Raw genomic sequence first — 24,813 nt, 5'->3', positions numbered from 1 at the left:
TAGAAATTTTTTATAGTTCTCTTTATAGAAGTCTTATACCTTTCTCACCAAATAGGTTTTTCAAAATTACATGTTTACTTTGTTGCTTGTGTGAATTGGATCTTTCCATTTGAAAAGCTGATTGTTATTGTTATAAATGAAAACTTTAAATTTTCCCATGCACATCTTCTTCAAAGCCAGTTTATGTGACTCTCTTTCTTGCTGCCCGCGGGCTTTCTCTTGTTGTGGTGAGCGGGGGCTACTCTTTGCTGCAGTGCATGGGCTTCTCAGTGCAGTGGCTTCTCTTGTTGTGCAGCTCGGTAGTTGTGGCACACAGGCTGCAGGGCGCTTGGGCTTCAGTAGTTGTGGTGCGTGGGCTCAGTAGTCGTAGCTCGAGGGCTTAGTTGCTCCATGGCACGTGGGATCTTCCCAGACCAGGGATCGAAGCCGTGTCCCCTGCATTGGCAGATGGATTCTTAACCACTGCACCACCAGGGAAGTCCATATGTGACTCTTAAGCATAATATAGTATAAACTGTAGATAAATTATTAACTCTCTTGAGTTTAAGTAGGCAAATAATCTGTTGTAAGTAAAAAATGATGCTGTTTTGTTTCTTTAAATTTTGTAATCCTTTCCAAACTTTCCTAGTTTATTGCATTACCTAGAACTTCTGAGATAATGTTGAATGCTGTCACAGATTGTGATCATCCATGTTTTGTTCTAACCTTTAACAGCAAAACTTTTCACATTTTATTATATAGTCTAATCCTTCTTTTAATTTCATACATTCATTATTACGTTTAGAAAGTTTTCTCCTTTTTCTACTATTTCTATGTTTCTTAAAATGTAAATCAGGAATTTCTGCTTAATTTATCAAACATTTTATAAGCATCTACAGTAATCACATTTATCTTTCTCCTTTGTGTTATTAAAGCTATATTGAAGAAGAAAATTTGTCAAAATAATGTATGAGTTCAATATAATTCAATAAGACTATCAATCTTTTTTAAACTTCACAAGCTGACATGTCTGAAGTTCATGGAAAAGTAGATATTCAAGAATAACAAAGAAAATTCTGAAATTGAACAATGAGGAGGTTTGCAATGTCTATATTAAAAGTGATTAAACAGTATGGTAATTAAGAGCAACAATCAGGGATCAGTGAATCAATACATACAATACCAATTCAGATCCATGTATGGATTTCCAAGAGGAAGGGTGGGGGAAGGCAGAACATAACACAATACAGATGGCATTTTAATTGGTGGGGAATAAAACAGAGTTTACTATAAATACTGCTGGGGAAATAGATATCCATATATTAGAAAACATAATTATCTACCCTACTTCATACCATAAAAAATAATTTCCAGATAAATGAAAAGGTTAAATATAGCAATATAAAACTTAAAAGTATGAGAATTAAACATCAGGTGGTGTTTTCAACCTTTTCAACCATTTGAAAACCTAGATTTGGAGAAACCTTTCCTAACCAAGACATAAAACACAGATACCCTAGAGGAAAATACTGACAGATTTACATGTACTTTGAAAAATTTTTCAGGAAAAAGTAACTAAAAGCAGTTTACAAATTTAAGAAAAGAGAATATTTACAATGCATAAAAATGGTTGATATAGATAATATGTAGGAAACGTCTGTAAAACAATGAGAAAAGGACAAGTGAAAGTAGAAAAAGTGTACATGAACAGAAAATTCAGAGTAAAAGAAATAGAAATAACACTAAAAACTTCTATTAAACCATACTAATGATGTAAAGAATTGGAAATTAAAGCATTATAGACATACCGTAATGAGAGAAGCACAAATAGTTAACACTATTATTTTGATGCAAATGTGAGGACCTATTCCTCTTTATACCATTTTTGAAAGTATACTGAACAAAATTGTGAAGAGTAGTTTGATGTATTTATCCAATTTTTAAATGCTCACATATTGTGGCTAAGTAAGCCTTCTAAGAATTCATTCTGCCATGATAGCACAAATATTAAAAAAAAACATAATAGCACAGGTATAAAGATATAGGTGCCAAGATCTCCATTCCTGGATTATATTTTATAGCTGAAAAAATTGAAACAAACTTTCACTAGCATGTGCTATATAAGAAGCAACCACAACATCTTGGTGGCTTACAAGATATTTTTCCTTTCATTTATATTATATGTTGGTTGCTATGGGTCAGCTGCTGTAACTCTGCTCAAATGGAAGATCTTCTCATTCCCCAACCCAGGATTAAGGAAACCCCCAAATTGCCATGTGCTATTCTCATAGTCGAAGGCTGTCAAAAATTTGCAGTACTTCTATCTGCTACTGTTTGGACTGTGAAATCTATTAAATAAATCTGTATATGCTGACGTAGATTCATGATATATGAGAGGAAAAAAAAAGTTTCAGAGGAATATGTATAGAATTAGCTCAGTTTCTTAAAACATTCAAATACACAAAAAACCAAAAATTTTGTAAAAATATGTACACCTACAAAATGAAAATATTTGCATAAATACAACCTTACTTGTTAAATGGTTAAAAAAGAAAGAATTTTTTTCTGGCAGAAGTTGAGTGTATGACTGTATAAAATGGCATGAAGTTATACTGGGAGATAAATCTGTATCTTACAGGAATGATTTTATATTCTATTTTAGGCATCTGGTAATTTATCCTATAGGAAAAAGATCAAGTTTTTATGCAATTAAATGAAAAAATCAAATCTCTATTTTAGAAAGCTAAGTGTAGTAGCACTAAGGAGGTTGGAACAGAGAGTGAAAATGGATTATAGGAAAGGACATAAGTAGCTATTTCTAGTCTAGGAAAAAGATGATTATGAAGTACTGGGTATTGGGAAGAGAAGAAAAAGAAGGATAATAAGGTATTTCAGAAGTGTAATACATAGATCTTGAGGAGTGTATATATAAACATGGGAAGGAAGTTGGAGGGATTAGTTAAGAAAGTTTTCATTAAACACTTTAAAATATTTCATGGAATGTCCAGCAGACAGAGATAAAAAAATAATATTCTAGAACTCAAGAGAGATGGAAAAATTGATGATGCAGATTTGAGAGCTATCAACACAGAAATGACCATTGTAGCCATAAAATTAAATCGGATTAACTATTCAGAAATACCATTGAACAAAGTGAAAATAGAATGTGAAATCAATTTAATATTAAGCTACTTAAGGGTTAGATGGGAAAAAAATAGAACCAGAACAGTGGGTATGGAGCATAACTATTCAAAGTAAATAGGCATAGAATCAAGAGATTCAGGACTATGTAAGGGATGGCAGAGAATTTCAAAGTTTATCAATACTTTCCATTACTGCTGAGAGATTATGTAGAAAAAAATGAAGAGATACTATTAGATTTAGGAGGTCATAGCTGACATTGTGAGAGCAATTTCAACACTGACATGAGAGAACTTGGACTGAAATACTTTCAAAATTGAATGGGGGAGAAAAAATGTAGTAGTGAATGTGGAAGACATAAGAAGTTGCAATATAATGATGTCACTTATATGTGGAATCTAAAAAAGACAAACTCATAGAAACAAAGAGTAGAATAGTAATTCTCAGAAGTTAAGTCTGGAGGTGCTAGGTTAAAGGGAACAAATTTCCAGTTATAAGATAAATAGCTTCTGAAGATATAATGTACAGTATAGTGAACATAGTTAATAATGCTGTATCACATACTTGAACGTTATTAAGAGAGTAGATCTTAAACATTTCTCACTACACCACTTATACACACACACACACACACACACACACACACACGGTGATTATGTGAGGTGATGGAGATATTAACTAAATCATCATGTTGTTCACCTTAAACTTACATAATGTTATGTGCTAACTATTTCTCAATAAAGCTGGAAAAAAAGAACCAAATGTTAAATATGCAGAAATTTTGTGAGGCCTTGATAAAGCTTTGGTAGCCTAAAATCAGCCAACGTATTTATACGATGGAATTTGGAAACTGAAAAAAAAAAAAAGAGTAAACAGGAGAGAAGAAAATGAATGGAGTAGTGAACATGGAAGACTTACAAGAAGTGGAGTAGTAAATGAAAAAGGGAAGATTGGTAATTTATGTTGAAGGAAGAAAAATAGCATTTATTAATTTTCCTTATTGTAAAATAGCAGTTTTATTGTTTAAAATATGGAAGTCAGACACAAACAAGAGAAAATTAAAAGTAACCATTAAATCACCACAAGGATGTATAGAATAGATTTATGCTAAAATATGAGGTAAAGGGGAAAAAAACTAGTTAAAAAAAACCTGTATTTAACATATTAAAGAGACACACATTTCATGATAAAAATATAAGGCTTGGAGTGGGAAGACCTGAGATTGAATCTTAACTATGCTATTTACTAGCTGAGTTATCTTGGATGAGTCAAACAAACTTTTGGGGCCTCCATAAGCTGATCTTTAAAGTGATTATATGTAAAATCTTAGGTGCATATGAAAGTCTGTATTAAATTGTACATGACTTAAAAATACAATGACTTATTATTGATGGATTGGAAAAAGATGACTTAGGCAAGATTTTAATGGAATGGGGCAAAAAAATGCATATCAAAAGTAATGCCACCAAGAAACTCTTGTGGTGCTCAAGAAGGAAGTCAAGACACAGATACAGTGTGGTCAGTAACTCTTTTGTTAACTAGAGAGAGAAGGGTTAGATATCTGAGGAAATATTATAACCTGACTTTTGTGGGAATTTCTTAAAATTACTTCAGTGTAGCTCTTTTTGTAAACTGAATGGCCCAATTCACAGTTATAAGGTCAGAAAAAGTAATGTTAATATCGATATTTCAGTTTGGAGTTTTATGCTATTGTGAATCCTAGTGTACTTAATAAATACAAAACACTATTTAGTTTGTTTCATCAATCCAAAGCTTTGCTTCTTCCTCTTTATAGAATTTTGTTAACACAATATTGAATAAATATAACCTCTCGCTAATTAAATTAACCTGTTTACAGTTAGAAGACAATATATCATGCCTCACACTTTTATTCATAACTAGTTTTCAGTTAATGTTTAAAATATTAGCTTGTGAACTTCAGGGTGTAAAAAAAATTCTCATTCGATGTCACATTAGAATGCCATAATATATATTTCAATATGGTTGTTATTGTGCAATTTTGATTGTAGAGTCTGTTTGCAAGACATTGTATTGCTATGATTTTGCATGTGGCGCATGCTTACCTTTTAAAATGCAACTTCTCTTTTAGTGAAGACATGTGGCTCTAATCTTCAAGGACCAAGTGGAACCTTTACATCTCCCAACTTTCCATTCCAGTATGACAGCAATGCACAATGTGTCTGGGTCATCACAGCGGTGAATACAAATAAGGTAAGTGAAAACCATCCCTGGTGGAAAAGTGTAATCATAAGACAAAAGCAAAGAGATCATGAGGGAAGTCCAGAAAGAAAATTCATACGTAAAATATGATTTCTGAAATAATTCCTACTTATCCATTATATAAAACATAAAGTTATATGAGAAATATGGAAAAAATTAAATACTCCAAATCTATCCCAATGAACGTATAAATAACACATTAAAATTATAAATGAATGTTTTCTGAGACACACTTTTGAAGGTTGTGTGTATACTTTTTTTTTTAAAGAAGCCATAAATAATGGCTTTTCACTTCATATCTTTCTACTAGATGTATCAGTCAGGTATGTCATGTTTTTATACACAGCTGACTTTCCTTTCAGTGTTTCTCTATTGCCACAGATCACACAGCTCTTCTTTTATTATAAGAAGTTATTAATGTGCTCTGCACTAATAGAGAATTCACATTATGGGTATTTCTAAAGGTTGGATTGTCTTTCTGTTTTACTAGAAATAAATAATATATCTAAATATGTATGTGCCACAGTACTTCAATCAAATTTATAATGCTGAATGAACAAAAGAGCAGCTGAAAAATAAGAAAGTTTTCTGTTTCTGTTCTCTATCCTGCTTCTCCTTGTAGGAAAGTATAGTGAGGACCTAAATAGGAAGAATCAAAATTCTTCAGATTGTGTGATATCTTTTATGGGTTAGATTAAGGAAAGGTTGGTGGTAGAGCCCATAAAACTGGGACATATTTGTAGTTCAAATACTGATTTAGAATTTATCAACTAACAACTTTGATTAAGCTATATAACCTCTCTGAAATTCAGTTTCTTTATCTATAAAATATAAGTAATAAGAGCATGTATTTGAAAGTTATGAGAAATAAATGAGGTAATGCATACAGAGTACTTAGTAAAGTTAGTAAGTACTTAAAAAACATTAACTCATTGTTATTAGATACAGAGTATACTATTTTCCAGAATGTTTTGGGTTTTATGTTCATAAAACATAATCATAAGAGTAGCAGAAAACAAACACATTATATTAATCTTGTATGGAGATAGAAATCTGGTGTCACAGTAATTACTTATAATTGTCAGCAAAATGTAGTAATTATCTCCCACTCTATAAGATGTCTACTTTGCTAAGTTTAATTCATTTTCATTATTGAATTACCTGAAGTTTCATAGAGGTCATCACATTTCTCCTTGTTTTTCTTAACCAATCTGCCAAACTTTCATCTATTCTTTTTCTACCTAAAAAAATCTAATTTATTTTCTAAGGAAGACATAATTACTTTCTTTGCTATTTTTATCAAATAGCTGATTGAGGACATTAATTTCTGATCAATCGGTTTATATCCATTTTAAGATATCCTATAAAAATCCAAGCATTTTCAACCATGACCCACAATTATATTTTACATTGTGGCCCAGTTCACTCACACACACACACAAACACACACAATGCTACAAAATAATTTTCCCTTACTACGTGAATGCAATTCTCTATTTTTGATTCTAACCTGTTGTAATATATTTATTTTTAAAACATTGGACATGCCTCACTAAATCAATTTTATGATGCACTAACAGGTTATTACCATATATGTTGACAAATACTGTTGGAAGATTTACTTCCATAGATTACCATGTCAGAACTCTTTTGGGAGGACTATTCCTGGCATAAACCACAGACACAGAGCTCTCTTAGTTGGTGTAAACCCAAATTAACCAAGATATTTAACCCCTCAATATCTATAATTTTCTTCAAAAATCATTGTTAATGTTTTTATTTATGTTTGATAATTTAAAAGCAACCATTGGGGAGGGTTCAAGATGGTGGTATTGGAAGATCCCAAACTCACCTCTTCCATAGATACAACAAATGTTCAACTGCATATGGGATAATTCCCTCTGAAAGAGGCCTGAAAACAGGATGAAGAGAATCTTCACAACAAAGAGTTAAAGGACAGCAACAAAGGGTAAAAAGACAGGTAGGAGAAACAGAGATTCAATCATGCAAGGGAAAAACACACTCCAGCCATAGTGATTCACAGTCTGGAACGATCACAAGGTATGGATGTTTTCCCTGAGAAGCAAGAGATTTGAGCTTCACATCAGGCACCCCAACCCTGAGGTCCTTCACAGGAAAGATGAGCCCCTAAAATACCTGGCTTTGAAAACCAATGGGTAATACATCTGTGAAAATCATAGAACTGCAGGGAATGGAAAACTCACTCTTAAAGAGTTCATGTGCAGACTCAGTCAATGTGAAAACCAGCATAAAATCACCAGATTGAAAAGTGCATGGGTCAAAGGTAAAGGGGATTCACTTATTAATCTTAAAGTGTATGCTGGAGAGGCAGAAACTAGTTGGGACACTCACTGGGGATGAAGACACTGTGGGGAGCCATTTTTGAAATCTCAGGCTACCTTGCTAATACCATCTCTGGAAGGCACCATTTAGGAAACCTCCATCTAACCTGTTACTGCCAGTGGATGTGCCCCAGAAAGAGATCTGCCTACTCCTGTGCCTTGGCTGGGTAGCAAAACCAGCTGGGATGTGACTTTGCCCACCAGCATCCAGCAGCTACTGTGACCAGGCCCTGCAGCCATTATAGAGGCCATCCCTTCCCACCAGCACACTGCAGCAGCAGCTGCAGCCCCTCCACAGGAAGAGGATGCATGCAGTCCACATAGGGGACATCCCTTAAGTGTATGGCTCTTTCTGAGCCCTATAGAACATCTCCTACATAAGGCCACTCCTTCAAGACTGGGAGAGGTAACTGATTTACAAAATACATGGAGACAAATACAAAGAATTAGGCAAAATGAGGAGACAGAAGAATATGTTCCAATTGAAAGCACAAGACAAAGCCTCAGAAAACAAAGTAAATAAAACAGAGTTAAACAATCTACTTTATAAAGAGTCCAAAGTAATGGTCATAAATTTCTCTGAACACAGGAGAATGGACAGGCACAGTGAGAACTTCAACAAAGAGATAGAACATATGAGCAAATACCAAACAGAAGTTATAACTGAACTTAAAAATATGCTATAGGGGTTCAAAAATAGATTGGATGAGGTAGAAGAATGAATAAGGAAGCTGGAAGACAAGCCAATAGAATTGACTCAGACAGAGCAGCAAAATGAATAAAGAATTTTAAAACCTGAATATATTTTAAGAAACCTTTGGGACAACATTAAGAGAAATAACATTTGTGTTATAGTGGTCCCAGAAGGGAGAGAAAGAAAAAGTGAGAAAATTATTGAAGAAATAATGGCTGAAAATTTTCTGGGGAGGAAACAGACATCAAGGTCCAGAAAGCATGGACAGTTCTAAATTAGATGGACCCAAAGAGACACTTAAAAAGACATATGATAATTAAAAATAGTAAAAGTCAAGGACAAAGAGAGAATCCTAAAAGCAGCAAGAGCAAAACACTTGTTATGTATAAGGGAAATCCCATAAGGCTATCAGCAGTTGGGTTTTTTGTTTGTTTGTTTTGGTTTTTTCTCTCAGCAGAAGTCTTACAGGCCAAAAAGGTGTGGCATGACATATTCAAAATGCTGAAAGGAAAAAACAACCAGGAATTCTATAATAACATACCCAGGAAGATTATCTTTCATAATTGAAGGAGAGAGTAAGAGTTTCCCAGGGTAGCAAAAGCTAAAGAAATTCACCACCACTAAGCTGGCCCTGCAAGAAATGTTAAAGGAACTTCCTGAGGCTGAAAATAAATTTCAGTAATTAAATAATAAGAAAACATGAAAGTAAAAATCCACTGGAAAAGGTAAATTTATAACAAAGGTAGTATATCAATTACTTATAAAGCAAACATGAAGATTAAAAGACAAATGTAGTAAAATTAACTAAAATTACAATAATTAGTTAAGGGATACATAAAATAAAAAAGATGTAAAATGTGTCATCAAAAGTATAAAACACCTGGGGGAGTGAAAATATAAAACTTTGGAATGCATTCAAATTTAAGTCCTTAAAACAAACTGCTACTTAACTAACATGTCTTATGTGAGCCTCTCATGATACTCACAAGGAAAAAACATATAGTAAGTACACAAAAAAATGAAAAGAAATTAAAAAATAATGCTAAAGAAAACCACCCAAACCCAAGGAAAAGAGAGAGGAAGAAAAGAACAGAGAAAAACTACAGAAATCACCAGAAAACAATTAACAAAGTGACAGTAAGTACATACCTATCAATAATTACTTTAAATGTAAATGGATGAAAATTTCCAATGAAAAGACATAGGCAGAATAAATAGATTAAAAAAAAAGCAAGACCCATCTGTATGCTGCCTACAAGAGACTCATTTCAGAAATAAGGACATACACAAACTAAAAGTGAAGGGATAGAAAAGATATTCCATGGAAATGGAAATGAAAAGAAGGTGGATATGATACTTATATCAGAAAGAATAGACTTTAAAACAAAGACTGTAATAAAAGACAAGGATATTACATAATGATAATGCAGCCAATCCACCAAGAAGATATAACATTCATAAATGTATATGTACCTAACATAACACCAAGATATATAAAGCAAAGGAGAAACTGAAAGCAATACAATAATAGTAAGGGACTTTAACACCCCAGTTACATCAATGGATAGATCATTCTGGCAGACAATTAGTAAGGAAACAGTAGACCTAAACAACACCTTACACCAAATGGACTTAATAGATATATAGAACAGTCCATCCAAAATCAGAAGAATGCAAATTCTTGTCAAGTGCACATGGAACATTCTTCAGGATAGTTCTCATGTTAGGTCACAAAACAAGACTCGATACATTCAAGAATACCGAAATCATAACAAGCATCTTTTCCAATCACAATGTTAAGAAAAAGGAAATCAATCACAAGAAGAAAGCATGGGAAAAAAGACAAAAACATGCAGACTAAGCAACATGCTACTGAATAACAAATGGGTCATTGAAGAAATAAAAAAAATCTAGAGACAAATGAGAACATTAAACACAACATATCAAAATCTATGGGATACAGAGAAAGAGGTTCTGAGAAAGAACCTACTATGAACAATTATATACCAACAAACTGGACAACCTAAAGAAATAAATAAATTCATAGAAACACACAATCTTCCAGGAATGAATCATAAAGAAATAGAAAATTTGAATAGACTGATTACTAATAAGAAGATGGAAATAGTATCTGAAATCTCCCAACAAACAAAAACCTGTGACCAGTTGGCTTCACTAATGAATTCTATAAAACATTCAAAGAAGATTTAATATCTATGCTCGTCAAACTTTCACAAAAAAACCAAAAAACAAAAAAAAAAAAAAGAGGAAGGAAGCCTTCCAAACACATTTTATGAAGCTAGCATTACCTTGATATGAAAATCAGGGCAAGTATATCACACACACGCACACACACATTACAGGACAATATCACTAGTGAACACAGATTCAAAAATTTGCAACAAAATATAAGCAATCCTAATCAAACAATACATTGAGAGGGTCATACACCACAATCAAGTTAGATTTTTCCAGAGATGAAAGATGAGTCAACATCTGCAAGTCAGCTAACATAATGTATCACATTAACAAATTGAAGGACAAAAATCATATAATTATCTGAATAGATGTAGAAAAAGCTTTTGAATCTGACATCTATTTATTATTAAAACTCTCAACAAAGTGGATGTAGAGGGAACTTACCTAAACATAATTAAGGCCATATATGAAAAACCCACAGGTAACATCATATTCAACAGTGAAAAGCTAAATGCTTTTCTTCTAAATCAGGAAAAGATGAGGATGCCCACTGTCACCACTTTTATTCAGTATAGTATTAGAAGTCCTAGCCACAGCAACTAGGCAAAAAATAAATAAATAAATAAATAAATGCCATCCAATTGGAAAGGAAGAATTAAAACTGTCACTATTTGCAGATAACTTGATGCTGTATGTAGAAAACGCTAAAGACTCCACCAAAAAAATATAACTAATAAGTTAATTGGGGAAAATCAAAGCATACAAAATCAATATACAAAAATCTGCTGTGTTTTCATACACTAACAACAGGCTATCAGAAAGAGAAATTAAGAAAATAATCCCATTTATAATGACATCAAAAATAATAAAACACCTAGGAATAAATTTAACCAAGGAGGTAAAAGATCTATATACTGAAAACTATAAGACACTGATGAAAGAAATGAAAAAGATACAAAAAAGGAAAGACATTTCATGCTAATGGATTGGAATAATTAATATTGTTAAAGTCCATACTACCCAAAATAATCTACAGATTCAATGCAATCCTTATAAATGCCAATGACATATTTCACAGAACTGTAGCAAATACATTTACTCATGAACATCATGGGGGTTAGGGGTGCCGACACCCTGCACAATTAAAAATCTGCATATAACTTTATAGTCAGCCCTCTGTACCATGCTTTCTTATCTGCAGATTCAACCAACTGCAGATTATGTAGTACTATAGTACATATTTATTGAAAAAAAATTCACCTGTAAGAGGACCTGCACAATTCAAACCAATGAAGGGTCAGCTGTAGTTCTAAAATTTGTATGGAACCACAAAAGACCTCAAATAGCCAAAATGATTTTGAGAAAGAAATATGAAGCTGGAGGTATCACATTCCCTAATTTCAAATTATGATGCAAATCTGTAACAATCAAAACAGTGTGGCACTGGCACAAAAACAGACACATAGAACAATGGAATGGAATTAAGAGCCCAGATATAAACCCACACGTATATGGACAACTAATCTAGGACAGAGGAGCAAAGGACATATCATGGAGAAAGGACAGTCTCTTCAATAAAAGGTGTTGGAAAAATTGGACAGACACATATAGAGAATGAAAGTAGACCACTATCTTACACCATACACCAAAAATAACTCAAAATGGATTAAAGACTTGAATGTATGACCTGAACCTATAATTCCTAGAATAAAACATATGCAGTAACCTCATTGACATTGGTCTGTGTGATGGTTTTGTGGATCTGACTCCAAATGCAAGAGAAACAAAAGCAAAAATAAACAAATGGGACAACATTAAACTAAAAAGCTTCTGCATAGCTAAAGAAACCATTATCAAAATGAAAAGGCAGCCTACTGAATAGAAGATATTTTGCAAATATAGAGTTTAATATCCAAAATATATAAAGAACTCATACAACTGAACAATAAAAAGTAACATTAAAAAAATGGGCAGAGGATCTGAATGGACATTTTTCCAAAGGATATATGTAAATGCTCAATAAGCACATGAAAAGATGTTTAATATCACTGACTATCAGGGAAATGAAAATAAAAAACACAATGATATATTACTGCGTACCTGTTAGAATTACTGTTATCAAAAAGACAAGGAATACTAAATGTTAAAGGAGATGTGGAAACAAGTGAACCCTCATACACTGTTGGTAGGACTGTAAATTGATGTAGGCACTAAAATAGTTTAGAGGTTCCTTAAAAAATTAAGAAGAAACCTATCATGTGGCCCAGCTATTGCACTTCTGGGTATTTATCCAAAGAAAACAGAAATGCACCCCTGTGTTCACTGTAGCATTATTTACAAAAGCCAAGATATGGAATCAACCTAAGTGACCATCAATTGATGCATGAATAAATAAGTTCTGGTACACACACACACACACACACACACACACACACACACAATGAAATACTACTCAGCCATTAAAAAGGTGAAATCTTGCAATTTGCAACAATATGGATGGATCTTGAGGGTTTTATGCTAAGTGAAATAAGTCAGATGGAGAAAGTCATATGTGGAATTTAAAATAGAAAGAAATAAAACAATAACAAGCAAACAAAATGACATAAAACAAGCTCATAGATACAGAGAACAGATTAGTGGTTACCAGCAGAGAAAAAGGTTGGAGGGGTGAGTGAAATGGGTAAAGGTTTGAAACTGGATATTGTTGGATGGAACTGGTTTCAAACCTGGATTGTCCCTCTTACTACTTATACAGTTTTAGGCAGCCCTCTGAACCACAGTTTTTTTCTTTTGTCTATTAAAGACAATAATACTATATCATAAACTTGTTTTACTCATTAGATAAGAAAATATGAAATGTCTGATTCAAAGGTGACTTTAAATGGCAATATTATTATTTCCAAATGTTGACATCTCATCAAGAGATATGCATCTTTTTAGTTGTCAAATTTAACTTATATATTGATGCAGAAGAAGATCACTACATTTATTTTCTTCCATATTTAATTATGTGGTTGAATAATTTAAAGATGACCTTGTCTAATATTAACATATTAAACATTAAATTATAGTCATTTTTACTGATCAGTTTACAAACATCTCCACTAAGCTTACTAAAAATATGACTGACCATTACAATCTTAAAGAAATATATATTTTTTAAATTTACTTAAAAAAAAGTTTTTTTTTTTTAAGTTTACCTTTTCCATGAGCTTCTGTAAGGGAATATTTCTTTTAATTGTTAGCATTTCAGGGATGAATATAACTGAGGGATTCTTCATAATAGCAAATTAAAATATTAGAACTGATACTTTAATCTGGTCATTTAATTAATTGTTCTTGCATTAAGATATGCATTTAACATTAGCTACATGTGGGAAATATATACATTTCTGCCTTGAAATTTTCCCTAATTTCTATGAGGAGATCTTCCTCAGCTAAGTGGTCTAGTACACTTGTCTTTAATATGACACGTGAAGACTCCTGACGTATACAAACATTTCCCAGATTGTGCATGGGGGACCTGAATATCGTTTGCAGGTGTTCCATTTCTAACACCTTTTTGCCTGAAGAACCACCTGTTTGTTCGCTTTTATCACTTTCTCTTTTTTGGTTGTCTTTCACATTCAGAACAATGATGTATACTACTTTTCTAGCTGAAATATTACATAATATTTTACATTATTTGAGTACAAATAAAACTGTGGAGATCCAGAGTGGCAAATTCCAGATGCATAGCTCCTGAAGGAGAGTCCTTGAGAGCAAAGCAAAAAAAAAGTAGTTTCCGTAAGAAATATTTACAGGAGACAATGCTTTATTCTATCCAAAAAACAAAAGTCCATCTTTCTATATATGTATCTATGTATATATGTATGTATATGTCTGTCTGTCTATCTATCTATCTATCTCCCTACCTATCTAATCTGTCATCCATCTGTCCGTCCATTCATCCATCCATCTATTTTGTTTCCATTTATCTGTATCTCTGTCTGTCCTAGAACTAAAATTCACAACACAGAGACTTATAGACTAATGTGAATTGAAACACAAAGTCTAACTTTTTGAACAGAAGGAATTTCTGATTTGTCTGTTTAATTTTACAGTTTTTCCATTTATAATACACAGTGGACATTTTCTAGAAATTAAATGAACTAATAATGAAAGATTTTAGGTAAACTAATTTATTTGTAAAATTGTAGTGTTATATAAATTGCATCCTTTTAAACTATTCACACTTAGAATAAAAAAATAGATTAATCTATTCAAAATTGTAGAAAGTGGTACTTTTCAAAATTTGAGCTATGTGCACAAAATTGTTTGAAGGCTATCTAAACCAGCATTGTCCAATAAAAATATAATGTGAGCTACATATGCAATTTTAAATTTTCTAGAAGTTACAATTGTTGAAGATGAAATCAATTTTAATGTTACATTTTAAATCCAACATTATTATTTCAACATGTAATCAGCATAAAATTATTCAAGGCAATAATTTAACATCATTTTTTCATTCTAAATCTTTGAAATCCAGAATGTGTTTAACACTTATAGAACATCTCATTTCAGGTGAGTGCATTTCTAGTGCTTAATAGCAACATGTTGCTGATGGCTACCATATCGTTGCATGGAAAATACTGAATATTTCCATCACCAGAGAGTTTGACTGCTCTGCTTTAGAGAATATGAGAGGTGATGGTGGTTTGTCCTCATGAGAAAAAAATGCATCAATAATTTTCAGTGCAAACCTAGCAACAAAGAGCAGAATATAGAATGGTTGGCTCAGAGCTAAGAGATAGTAAATAATTACTGCAGAATTATTTTCAATTGATATGGGAAAGTGGAAGATGGAACTAGTTTAGGAAAAAAAAAACCTGAAAGTTCAGTTTGGGACCTGTTACATTTGAGATATCTATTAGAATGAATATCAGGTTGGAAAAAAAATCTGGAGATACAAAAGATAGGAATGGAGATATAAATTTGCAAGCTATCAGCTTATAGACATTATTTGAAGCCAGGAGACTAAATAAGACCACAAAGTAAGTCTTAGGAGGAAAGTCAAAGTTAGAATAAATAATAGATAAATAACTGGTAAAGTCTGATAAAAATATATTTGTATATTTCTGTATTTTTTCTTATGTTATATTTCAATATAATTGATGAATATACATTCCCAGCCCAAGATCCAAGTATACATAGAAGAATCACAGAATAAATATCTTAAGTATATTTGTAATATTTTTAAAAATATAAATACATATTATTGATATTAAAAATATAAAATATACAAAATGTATTTGTAATGCTAATGTACTCATACGAACATTGGCTATTTGGTCTTTTTCTTAATTGAAAATAAATGAATAACTCTGTCGCATGTGAGAGTCCCTGAATTTTCCTTCATATTAAAATGTACTCTTCATATTCAGGGTTAGGAACCATTGATTAAAATAAAGTACAATAATCAGCATCACTCAAGTGTACTAATCTTTAAAAAAAAAAAAGCCCTACTGTTTCCACAGTGGCTGCCCCATTTACATTCCCACCAACAGTGTTAAGAGGGTTACCTTTTCTCCACATCCTCGCCAACATTTATTATTTGTATTCTGTTTGATGATAGCCATTCTGACAGGCGTGAAGTGATATCTCATTATGGTTTTGATTTGCATTTCCCTGATAATTAGTGATGTTGAGCATCTTTTCATATGCCTTTTAGCAATCTGCATTTCCTCTTTGAGAAAATGTATGTTCAATTCTTCTGTCCATTTTTTAATCAGATTGTTTGTATTTTTGATATTGAGTTGTATGAACTGTTTATATATGTTGACTACTAACCCATTATCAGTCATATAATTTGCAGATATTGTCTCCCATTCTGTAGGTTCTCTTTTTGTTTTATCAGTGGTTTCCTTTCCTGTGCAAAAGCTTTTAATTTTAATTAGGTCCCATTTATTTATTTTTGCTTTTGTTTTCTTTGCTTTAGGAGACGGATCAAAAAAAAATATTGCTGCAATTTATGTCAGAGTGTTCTGCCTATGGTTTCCTCTAGGAGTTTTATAATAGCCAGTCTTACATTTAGCCAGTCTTTAATTCACTTTGAGTTTATTTTTTGTATATAGTGTTAGAGAAAGTTCTGATTTCATTCTTTTACATGTGGCTGTCTAGTTTTCCCAGCACCAGTTATTGAAGAGACTGTCTTTTCTCTATTATATATTCTTGCCCCATTTGTCATAGATTAATTGACCATAAGTGTGTGAGTTTATTTCTGGGCTCTCTATTCCGTTCCATTGTTGTGTGTGTCTGTTTTTGTGCAAGTACCGTACTGTTTGATTACTGTAGCTTTGTAGTATAGTGTGCAGTCAAGGAACCTGATTCCACCAGCTCTGTTCTTATTTTTCAAGATTGTTTTGGCTACTTGAGGTCTTTTATGTTTCCATACAAACATTTTGAAATTTGAAATTATTTCTTCTAGTTCTGTGAAAAACGCCACTGGTATTTTGATAGGAATTGCATTGAATCCGCATAGATTTCCTTGGCTGGTAAGCCATATGACCAGCAATTCCACTCCCGGGTATATATCTAAAAAAAAGCCAAAAATACTAATTAAAAAAGATACATGCACCTCAATGTTCGTAGCAGCATTATTTACAGTTGCCAAGATGTGGAAGCAACCTAAGTGTCCATAAACAGATGAGTAGAAAAAGAAGATATGGATGTGTGTGTGTATGTGTGTGTGTGTGTGTGTGTGTGTGTGTGTGTATACACACAATGGAATACTACTCAGCCATATAAAGAATGAAAATTTGCCATTTGCAGCAACATGAATGGACTTGGAGGGCAGTATGCTATGTGAAATATGTCAACAGAGAAACACAAATACTGAATATCACTTATATGTGAAATATAAAAAATACAACAAGCCAGTGAATAAAACAAAATGAAACTGAGTCATATAGAGAGAACAAACTAGTGGTTACCAATAGGGAGAGGGAAGTGGGGAGGGGCAATAAAGGGGTAGGGGGAGAAAAGGTTATTTGGGGATCATATGAAGTTATCTGTGTGAAATTTTTAAGAATTGTAAAGCACTATAGAATTTAAAGAATCTTTTATTTAATAATGTTTTTAAAACAGGAAAGAAAGAAAAGAAAAATCATAATAAAAAAACATGGCAGGCCCTGTCTTATATTGTGTACAATTCTTCTTACCACATCATTAAGGTTGCCTTATTTCAATTAATCATAAATCCTGACTGTTGCAGGAAAACTAAATAGTCCTAAACTGATATTCTAGGACTCAACATAAAGTCACCTTTAATGTTATTTTGTCCCTTAAATCACCTGTATTAATAATTAAGCTTTGGTTTTTATCTTGAGACTCAATGCCTACTTTAATTCTTGCTCCTGGTAATTGGAAATATGTCTTGTTTCATGTTCATGTGTCTGTTTTATTGTTTTCATTTTGCTAGGCTTTGTTCCTCATTATTGCTAGTCCACTTTTAGGAACTGGAGTCCTGTTGCTGATCCACAGTCTCCTGTCTGGAGAGCTTCAACCTGACAAAATTGCTTCTTTGAACAAGTTAGCTAATTGCCTCCTCCTGGCACTATCATCATTCTGTTTTACCCCAAGAACCAACATTTTCCGCATGATGGTCTTTTTCATTGCTATCTACTTACTGCCATATCTCTAATATATGTCTTTCCAAAGACCATCACTTTTCTACTAGGGGATGCTTGTTTATTCATTTCTTCATTCAAGTAAATATTTATTGACTACTAAATATTGGGTACAGTTCTTGATGACAGAGATTCAAAGTTTAATAAAACATGACAAAACTCTCTAAAGGAATTTACATTATAATCAGGGGTCACAAACAATAAAAGAAACTTAAGTAATGTACTTGGTGGTACCGTTGCTTTGGAGGATGATTTACCAGAGCAAGGGGCATAAGAAATATGAGATATTGTTTGCTTATTTTTTTTACGCAGAAGACACTACATACAGGAAAAAATGAATGAAAAAAGTGGAACTGGGCTTGTAGTAGATGCAGATGTGTGTTTTATTTTCACTAACACAGCATCCATCCATTCCCCATTCTTCATAAATCAGAGAAACTAATGCTCTCCCAATATGGATGGTCTTAAAGGGGACTTCAGTCAAAGTACACTCTCCTAAGCTTTTCACTTTTATCTTCCAAGATATCATACAGTGACGTGCTGGAGCTAACTTAAATAGCTCTTGAGATCTGATTGTTAAATTATCAGGAATATAGCAAGCTGGTTGTTACACATAGCCAATATTAAAATGTACATATATAAACAGAAAATTTAATGAATTGTATTTTAAAAGAAGGTAATAATTATCTATTTATAAACATCAATTTACAAATATTTTGCTAAGTTTACTATTAGATATGCTCTTGAAGCTATGTGCATTATTTTGTCCATATGATGGAGGTACTATATATGATGTGCAACTGTGCACCTTTCCTAACTCTGTATTCAGTCACATTGGCAGTCTGAGATTGGACATCATAGGAGAATTCGTACTGTAAAAGGTAGAAAATGCTATAGACAAAAGCTTGATTTACTTATTTTTGTTAATTGTATAGATGTAGAAAGTGATGGAGAAAATGTTAATAATCATGGTTAAATTTCTAAAGTACGTTGTGTCTGTAGCTATTGCATTTTGAAAGGCAAAAAAAAAAATTATTTTGAGGAAACATTCTTCCAGTATTCAAAAACTATTATCTGATTCAGTAATGAAATAATTCATATAATTGAAAAATATATAATTTTCCAACACATGTATTCATTTTTACAATTGTTTTACTCATTAATGTAAATTAAAATGTCAACCAACATTCATCTGAAAACTACACTCATTCATTCATCAATTGCAACCATAAGTTGGTTACAGATATAAAATTTAGCAAAAATCAATTAAAGCATTCTGTGAGAATCAATTGACTATGTGGAATTTATAAGCAAAGTTATTGTGTAGTTATCATTTGTAAACTCTGTGTTACATATCCTTTATATCAGTAAACTTTTTTATAAAATTCCTTTTTCAGAGAGCCAGTTGTTAAGTATTTATCAGTATACTCTGATGTCATGTGATCCAAGCTGAGTCACTTCATTCCTTTCTGACCTTGAATAAAAGTGGCACACACTTAAAAAAAAATACTTGAGTTTACTCATCAGAAAGAGAGACCTTCAGAATAATAGCAAATAACAATAGTTAATGTGTATTACATGCTTACTATGTACCAAGGCATTGTTCTGGACTCTTGTATATAATAAATAATTTAAGGTATACAACAACCCTATGATGTATGTACAATTATTATTCCCATTTTTCTGATAAGGAAATAGATTAAGGTAGATAAAGTAATTTTCCCAAGACTACAATATAATTTTCACAGCCAGAATACATAACTAGATACTCTGATTCTTGCAGTGATTACTGATTCTTTCCTGATGCTTCTGTCCTTTCTTCAACCTGCAATTTTAGCTTTTTCTTACTTCTTTGAAGTACTCCGTCTCTCTCTCTCTCTCTCTCTCCATATGTATATATGTATAGATATAGATATAGATATATACACACATATATGTGTATATATATACATATATACATATACATATATATATATATATATATGTATTTTTACATAAGTTAGCCAAAATAGTTTTCTGTTACTTGTCATCAAGGAATCCTGAGGCAGGAAGCTAGTGTTACAGCCATCATCTTTATTGTTGTCTCCTGATCCTAGTGTAAAGTCTGTTGCAATGTTTAGCTCTCTAGTGTGCTCTCTGATACATTTCATCATATCCTGCAAATTGACAATGTGCTCATTTCCTCAGTCCTTATCCATATTTGGGTGGGAGGAATCTAGGTCTTGAAAACACTTGGTAATGTTGGCTACCTATACTGTAATTTCTTGGGTTTCTAATGTCCTTTTGAGAAATGGGTCTTCAAATGCAAACATAAAAATTAATAATGAAGTCAAAACATATTTTTAATTAAATAATTCTTTAGTATAATGTGCAAAACTAAGATGAAAATGTGGGACAGAATTCTTTATGGTTTTTTGACTAGGTGTTTTTTTTTTCATTTTAAATGAATATACTTTAAACCACATTGAATGATTGTTACAACAATAATGCTGATGTCTCCAGGATGTCAGCATTCCCACAACTAAAAAAATAAAATCCATTGGGAGGTTAGTAATAAAAGATTAAGTTAACTGAGCATAGAAAAATATAATTCAGAGAATAAATACAGGCCCATGAGGTCGACTTCAGCTTAGATTATAATTCTCACTAGTTTAGCAGAAGTCTTATGTATCAGAAGAAATAAAATTGCCTATCAAAAGAATAAGAATTGACTATGGCTTTTAAAATATGTTAGATAACAGCCAACAGCACATTTCTGTGTATGTTACAAGACTTAATATTCATTTCTACATTTAGCTCACATTTGCACCTTATAATTCAGAGAACATCATTTACTGTGATCTAGGTATATCAGTGAAGAAGGTTAAAAAAAAAAAACTGGCATGATTTTAAGTGTACGTATTTAAGAACACATTCTGGAAATTCCTAACCTGTTTATAAATAACTTCCTTATTATTCTATGTAAAACAATGTATGGACAGGGTTTTGATCTAAGAGTTTTTATCTAAAAGCCTTGACCTCTTGTGCAGGACAAGAAGGTCTTTCTGAATCTCAGTTTCCTCATCTTTAAGGCAGGAATAATCACCCCTGCCCTATCATGTCATAGAAGTGCTGGAAGATCACAGAAGTTAATAAACCAAACAGCACTCTGTATGTTGGAAATTATCTTGTAAATTTAAGTCATTATATTAACATAAGGATGTTTAAGCATTAAGAATAGTACTGAGCTCATAGTGGGTGCCTAGTTAACATTTGTTGTATAAATAAAAGAACTAATAAGAGTAAGCAATACATATGGAATATATGTGAAAAATTATTAGGCATTTCAATCCAACATAGTCTAAAATTAGTGCACAATGGATAGCAAATACTTTGTTGGCATTTATATTGCTTTATAAATAAATGTTAACTGTACTTAAATGATATTTATACCTATATATTATTTTTTCTATAGCTATCATAAAGTGTGGTCTTTCATGTAGTTCTGATAAAATTTCACTATAGCATTTCATACTATCCTTACACAGATTTTGTTTCTTTTGAAGTGACATCATAGATGAGAGTTCTTCCCGTACCTTTTCATGGACATGTGTCTCAAACTTAAATGCAAGTAAAGAAGGACAACTTTTTCTAGTAGTGGATGATATCCTTTTCCAGGAAAGTCATTTCATTCTTCTGTTTATTTTAAAAATAAGAACTGAAGAGTCATTTTATAATGTGATAAAGTGTTTAAATTGTGAAATATTTCATTCATATATTCACTGTAACATTAGAGCCCATGGTTTTTGTTTAGACCCATAAACCATCCATTCAGTGTTCCCCAACAACTTCAGGCATCAGAATACACCCTTGACTTCCACCCATAACAAAGTTTTTCCATGTTGTCACTGTTCCATCACTCCAGCTAGCCTTTTTCCACTTCATTTAGCCTGCCCACTTGCAGGCACTAGTTCTTTGTTCCAAATAGTTGGAGTTTGGGGACCTGGGCCAAGCTTCAGTGCCAGGTCTGAGACCTCAGCCAGGCATAGAGAGTGTCACTTACCTGAAGACTGCAGCTGCTTTTCTGCAAAGTACAGACCCAAGACAAGGATTTATATGTAAATGCTATTAAGAATGTGTGCCCAGGGGAAGCAGAACAGGAAAGAAGTTAAGCGAAGATGCAATTTCAGGCAAAATCCAAGCTGCTGCCTGATCCCATGCAGTGTAAATTGCACCTAAGAGTTTGTCTCAACTCAAAACAAGGGTCCTGGGCTCCCTTACTTCTACATCCCATAATCATAGGCTAAGGATTACCCAGGTCCTTCAGGACTTATGTGGACAAACTAGTTCCTGTAGCCCAGAGGCAGTCTCCAGAAAACTTACAGCTATACACATTTAGAGGCAAATGAATAGAGAAGATAGCAAACAGATAACAGGAAAGACAAGAAACATCCAAAGGGATCGGTTAAAGTGTTGACAGTGTTTGCTGTGGTTGAGTAGGAACTAAAGGGTGCAAACCTGAAGCAGCAGTTCAAGGATAAATTGAAATCAAAGCCAGTCTTACAAAGTCATGAATCAGAAATAGCTCAGGAGTAATGTGAACATCTTAGTACAAAACAATAGGATGGCAATCAGGGAGACCAATTAGAGGATTCCCCAAGTTAAGGAAAATGGCTTGCAACCACCATTTATAGGACATCCCAGCCATGAAAGTATGTTTACTATTAAAGGTGCTGACATTATTTCCCCTCCTCTTGACTGAATCATACCTGTACGGCACTTATTGAGTATTCTCAACACTTACCAATGGGACCTGTCATCTTGTCTAAATGGTTTATTTAGTTGAAATATTTTAAAATGAACTGTGAACTGCTCTGTACAGATACAATGAACAGTCATCTAAAAATAAACAAATATCAATAACGACAAAATAAGAGAAATATTCTAAAGTGTTAAAAAAATATTATCCCTGGATAGAGGACTATCATTATTTTTACCCTTTACTTTTATGCTAACAAAAAATTATATGTTAAATTTCAATAATACACATGTATTTTATAATAAAAATATATTTAAACAATAATACATTAGTAAAAGGAAAAATAAAGATATAGGTATAGAGTGATTGACATTATTGACTGCTTCCTACTTCTTGAAACTCTCCTTCCCTGGCTTCTTTATTCTCTGATTTCCTTAATTTTCTCCTACTTTTGCAGTCTTTTCCCAGTAGTGAATTTCCCCTTCCATATTCTTACAATTCAGTGTTCCTCAGTGTTCTGAACATTTTCCTTCTATAGTCTTCTTCTCTTCCTTCATACATCTGAATACAAACTCCAGTGAATTCACTATAGCTCATTAATATGCCTCAGCATTGCTTAAATCTCTCACCCAGGTTTCCATTATTTCTCCTTCGAATTATCAACCAACTTCCCAACTAGTGAATCTTCATCTCATTTTGCTGCCTACTCCAAGTCTATTGACAAATCCAGTGTGACATTTTATTCTAAAATGAAATCGTAACTCCTTTCTTGGTAAAATATCTAAATACTTCCATATATTTTCATGGATGAATTCATTGACAATCTTAACTACTCTTACTTTCTAGGCCCATGCCCCAACACTCTGTTTTATGCCACTGAGCTCTTTAGTTCCTGCTGCTCTCTAGTTCTCTCTAGTTACCAGAGCTCTCTAGTTCCTATTGCTCCCTCTTTGAAGAATACATGTTTCTGCTCTGTTTGCATCTCACTAAATGTGTGACCCTGTTTTCCTCTAGGATTCTGTTCATGGTTCACTTTTTCTTGAGAGCATTTCCTGCCCTCCCTCCTAGCTTGGCTTAGGATCCTACTCTGCATACTAGTTCATTAGTTGTTTTACTATATTGTAATTATCTGTTTACTTATCTATTTTCCTTAATTTGACCCTAAAGGACAAAAAAAGAAAATGTTCGAATCTTTGCGTTCTTATCATCTAGTGTGGTAGTTTTCATGTGGAAATTTTCAAATGAATATTTATTGGAAGAACTGATTAAATATTCTCAAGTAAAAATCTCAGTGGCTTATTTGCATGTATGTTATTATGTTATCTTTTCCTAGGAACTTCTCTGAATCTTACAAAAAAAAAAAAAGAGTCAAAGTATGCAAACAAACTACATTTATTTAGTTTTTTGTTTGTTTTTACCAATTCTCACACTACTAACTGTTCAGTGTCCCCTAGCACTTTAACCTCATTGTTTTAATTGTTTTTGAATGATATGCATAATCAGGGTTGTGCTACATGATAATTAGGCATAAATATTAAGTGATGTACATAAATGGTAGCAATTAGTATACTTTATGCAGCCAAATAAAGTCTTTTGGGGATTGGCATAGGAGAGGAAAATGAGAAGCTGGACAAAGAAATCTTTAATTAAAAGTACCAGGATACACAAATTTACGTGTTGGGATTAGGTTTGGCTGTCAGTGAAAGAAAACCCATAACAAGAGGGACTTAATCAAGATAGGTATGTGGTCCAAGATATGTGGTGACTGCTCTAGGAATTTCTCAGGGA

The 24,813-nt window shown here is 32.7% G+C and overlaps 1 protein-coding gene across 2 annotated transcripts in view; it reads left to right on the top strand.

Annotated features, from left to right (window-relative positions):
• Positions 1-24,813, top strand: part of CSMD3 (CUB and Sushi multiple domains 3) — a 1,219,369-nt gene that overhangs the window by 610,740 nt on the left and 583,816 nt on the right. For both annotated transcript variants that reach the window (XM_057736100.1, XM_057736099.1), the window contains one exon: positions 5,231-5,352. In XM_057736100.1, the coding sequence (XP_057592083.1) occupies positions 5,231-5,352 (122 nt within the window). The remainder of the gene's footprint in view (positions 1-5,230; positions 5,353-24,813) is intronic.

This window comes from Hippopotamus amphibius, chromosome 5 (genome assembly GCF_030028045.1).
Source record: "Hippopotamus amphibius kiboko isolate mHipAmp2 chromosome 5, mHipAmp2.hap2, whole genome shotgun sequence".
NCBI classification, from domain to species: domain Eukaryota; kingdom Metazoa; phylum Chordata; class Mammalia; order Artiodactyla; family Hippopotamidae; genus Hippopotamus; species Hippopotamus amphibius.
This window is presented reverse-complemented; position numbering and strand designations above follow the sequence as displayed.